This window comes from Enoplosus armatus, chromosome 24, assembly GCF_043641665.1.
Source record: "Enoplosus armatus isolate fEnoArm2 chromosome 24, fEnoArm2.hap1, whole genome shotgun sequence".
Classification (NCBI taxonomy): Eukaryota; Metazoa; Chordata; class Actinopteri; order Centrarchiformes; family Enoplosidae; genus Enoplosus; species Enoplosus armatus.
Window position 1 is genome coordinate 3,221,431 of NC_092203.1, and position 3,539 is coordinate 3,224,969.

Below are 3,539 nucleotides of genomic sequence, written 5' to 3' on the forward strand. Positions count from 1 at the left end.
CAGACAGGAAGTACACTGACGTGCACTTTCAAAGTAATGCGTGCATTTCAGTTTGGAACGGAGACATTAGCATGATATTTACAACCCGCCAAAAGTGCAGGGATAATTTGACTAATCATTCACACCGTCATCAAAAAGTGTTTTTATTACACAACAATGTTTCAAAGAGATAAAGAAGTTGCACAGACTTAGTATTTCAGCAGATAAAACTTTTATTTTAAATGCACGACCGGAAATGATGTATTGTAGATATGGCTAACTTGACGTAATCTCAATCCGCTATCTTTACATTAGTAAACCCTGTCTCCTCCGATTTACTTCTTGGAGAACCACAGGAGGAGAAGAGAGGCAGAAGAAGAGAGGAGCAGAGAGGAGGAGGAGGAGGGGAGAGAAGGGGAGATGAAGAGGAGGAGTGGGATACATGTGAAAGAGGATTAGACTTGCCTGAGCCATCTGTGGCTTTCCCGAATTGATAAACCGAGTTACAGGACGGACCAATTAGCAGCAAACAAACTCAATGACAACTCAAACAATATCAGTCTGTCTCCAAACTGTCGCGGCTGAACATGGAAACAACAGGTGTCAGCTGAACTCATTAGGCAAAATAACTATGTTACTATTTCAGAATATTTGGTGGATAATTAGTTAATTAAATATGATGTGTCACTATTAACTTTCTTTTACATTAAGTATTATGACAGAAACCTTAAAATAAAGCTTCGTGCTACCTGTATTTGAGCATTCAATCAACTGCCACACGTCATACGTGTGCGCGACGTAATCGCGTTGACTGCGCCGCACGCCCCACCCACGCGCCCGCGTCCGTCTCCAACGGCAACCAAGCGCACTTGCGTCGTTGACCAAGGATGGCTTCCCTTCCAGAAAGTGAAACAGCACAGATAGCGAGACACCAGGTAGGCGGCCATTTCTTCAACACCTGGTGGTTTTTATTAAATGGATAAAAAGAAAAGGTCGTGTTATTATGGTGCCTTCAAATGCTGCCAGGGATTTAGCAACACGAACATAACCGACCGAAACATGAAGTAACCGACTGAGAGAGTTAACGCTAACGTTGATTCATTAAAAAGCACATGCTATTGCAAATTATTTGCACCTTTATAGCCTCTTATTGGCCCCTAAAACTGCCGGCTGTATCTCTAGGCCAACAGCTGAGGTGGGTAAGCCATTAACTAGGTTAACATAGGATACATTACTTTATTTATACTAAATGTTTTCTATTGTGAAGTTCTGAAAATTAGATGTTAGGTCCAGTGAATACATTTACTCAAATACTCTGCTCAAGTACAATTTTGAGGCATTTGTACTTGGGTATTTTCATTTTATGCTACCTTATACCTCTCAGAATAAAACATTGTACTTGTAACTCCCCTGTATTTATTTGACATCACCAGTTACTTTGCAGATTATGAATGAACATACAAAACAATATAACAGCCTCATGTAATCTGATGCTTTGTTATTAACCATACAACTATATAAGGTAAACTTTATTGATCCCACACAGTACAAATACAGATGCATGGTAAATATAAGAAACCTTAAAAAACTAGAATATATAATGAGCATACTATATACAAAATGAAGCATGAAAAGGCACTAAATACTATACCAAACATAAATAGTACCTAAAATGATGCTCATGATGCACATAACACAAAATGCTACTTATACATCAATGCATCAATAATATGAGACTTTTAAAGGTGCCACACTGTGAAATGAGAACCTTTCTATTTTGCTGATAATACTTCTGCACTTGTGTCTGCATCACTGTCTGTGTTAGAGAGAGGCTGGTGTGCAGAGGCTCAGCTGTCACTTCTCATGGCCCGAGTTCTTTGATGAGCGGCGGTGCTTCCACCAGGAGTTTGTGTACGACGTGGCTATGTTCTCCGTGGCCCGTGGCTTCCCCTGGCCTAACGTGATCCGGGCAGCTGTGACCGCCAAAGGCATCTTCCCGCAGCTGCACGGTCAGAGCAAAGACGCAGTGTACCGCACAGAGGCCTTGCAGGTGACACAGTGCTTCACCCGGACGTCATGATCAGGGAGCTTAAATGTGGCCGTCAGAGGGAGCACTGTGCTTCCTGAGAGCAGAGTGCAGCAAAGGCTTCATTTGCTAGTGAGGTCACTTTCTGTACCCACTGACTCAGTCTGTTATTATCTGTTTTTGTACTGCCGTTACAAAAAGTGTTGCTGAAATATCTTTCTTCTGTCAGAAAACTGCATGGCAACAGTAACATGGTTTGGCACTTTTCTGCACCAGAACTCATGAATGCCTGTCATTGTGGATCAATGGTCTAGAATTTGAGTGAGTCATTTCCAGTGATTCAGTTATTAAAACATTCTTCATGCAGTATTATAGTGCGAGCCCATTACATTTAGTGCTATTTTGTTCTTTTCAAATGTTATCTTATTTTGCTGGAGTTTGGTTTAATAACCCTCCTCTCAGGCTTCTGGACTTTATTGTCTTCTATCCATCAGGTCTTGATGTACCCAAACTGTTGTCCTTGCTGGGAGAAGCGCTGTCTGAGTGTTTGCCAGACCTTACCTCTGTCCACCAACACGAGTTCACCCAGTTCCTCGCAGACACCTGCATCACCCGGCTGAGGCTTTTCCAGGCGGTGGTGGGTGGAGCTGCGAACACGACCATCGCTCGCCTAGACTTGGAGGTGCAGTTGCCACCCACACCCTGTCCTCTAGCACAGGTAATGAAGCCCTTGTAATCCACTACAATTCACATTAACATTTCTAGAAAATCTCAATCTGCAATGAACTTAATGCATCTCTTGATTTGTGTCAACTGATCTCTGCGCTGTACTTGTGCTACAGGGGATGGATCTGCAGGAGTGGGAGCATCAGCATCACCAAGCCAAGCTCACCTCAATGTTGCGACAGAAGGAGGAGAAGCTGAAAATGCTCCGAGATGGGTCAAGGGTCACTCTGGGGGAGGTTGATGTTCCTGAGGATGAGCAACTGGACCGAGAGGTGAGACTCACAAAAGGGATAGAAAACAAAAAAAACAGTGAAAGCATTTGGAAATATCTGTCATGACATGACCAGCATCGTGTCTGCCGTTCTCTGTAGGGGGTTGTGTCGCTGGTTCGCGCAGCAGTGAGGGCCACCGAAGGCCAGGTGCTGGCAAGCCTGGACCAGGAGACCTCCCTACTCAGTGACATCCTGCAGCTCAAATTGCAGCAGGCAGCCACCGGGAGGCTCCACAATCCTGCTCCTACCAATACAGGTCACATTGGCTTACATCCAGACACTCCAGCAAAAACAAAAACAGGACAGAGGCAGTCAGGAAATGCAGTGTGAGGATGGGACCTCAATAAATAAAGCTAAAAGGAGGAAAACACTGCAGATCTTAGTTATTTAATCTCACTCTCAATTTTCACTTCTGATCTACTTCTTTGTCCAGTGTGGGATAACATCTAATTATCCATTTACGGGCTACTGTACTAGTAAGACTAGACTCCTCAACCACAGCAATATTCACTATTCACAACCTGGTTTATGATCAT

General features: G+C 43.5%; 1 protein-coding gene across 1 annotated transcript; it reads left to right on the forward strand.

The window, feature by feature from the left end:
• The first annotated feature begins 866 nt into the window (after positions 1-866).
• Positions 867-3,333, forward strand: c24h8orf74 (chromosome 24 C8orf74 homolog). The gene is made up of 5 exons (XM_070930945.1): positions 867-914; positions 1,805-1,988; positions 2,500-2,723; positions 2,848-3,003; positions 3,103-3,333. The coding sequence occupies exons 1-5, from the start codon at positions 867-869 to the stop codon at positions 3,331-3,333; spliced, it is 843 nt and encodes a 280-aa protein (XP_070787046.1).
• The last annotated feature ends 206 nt before the right edge of the window (positions 3,334-3,539 follow it).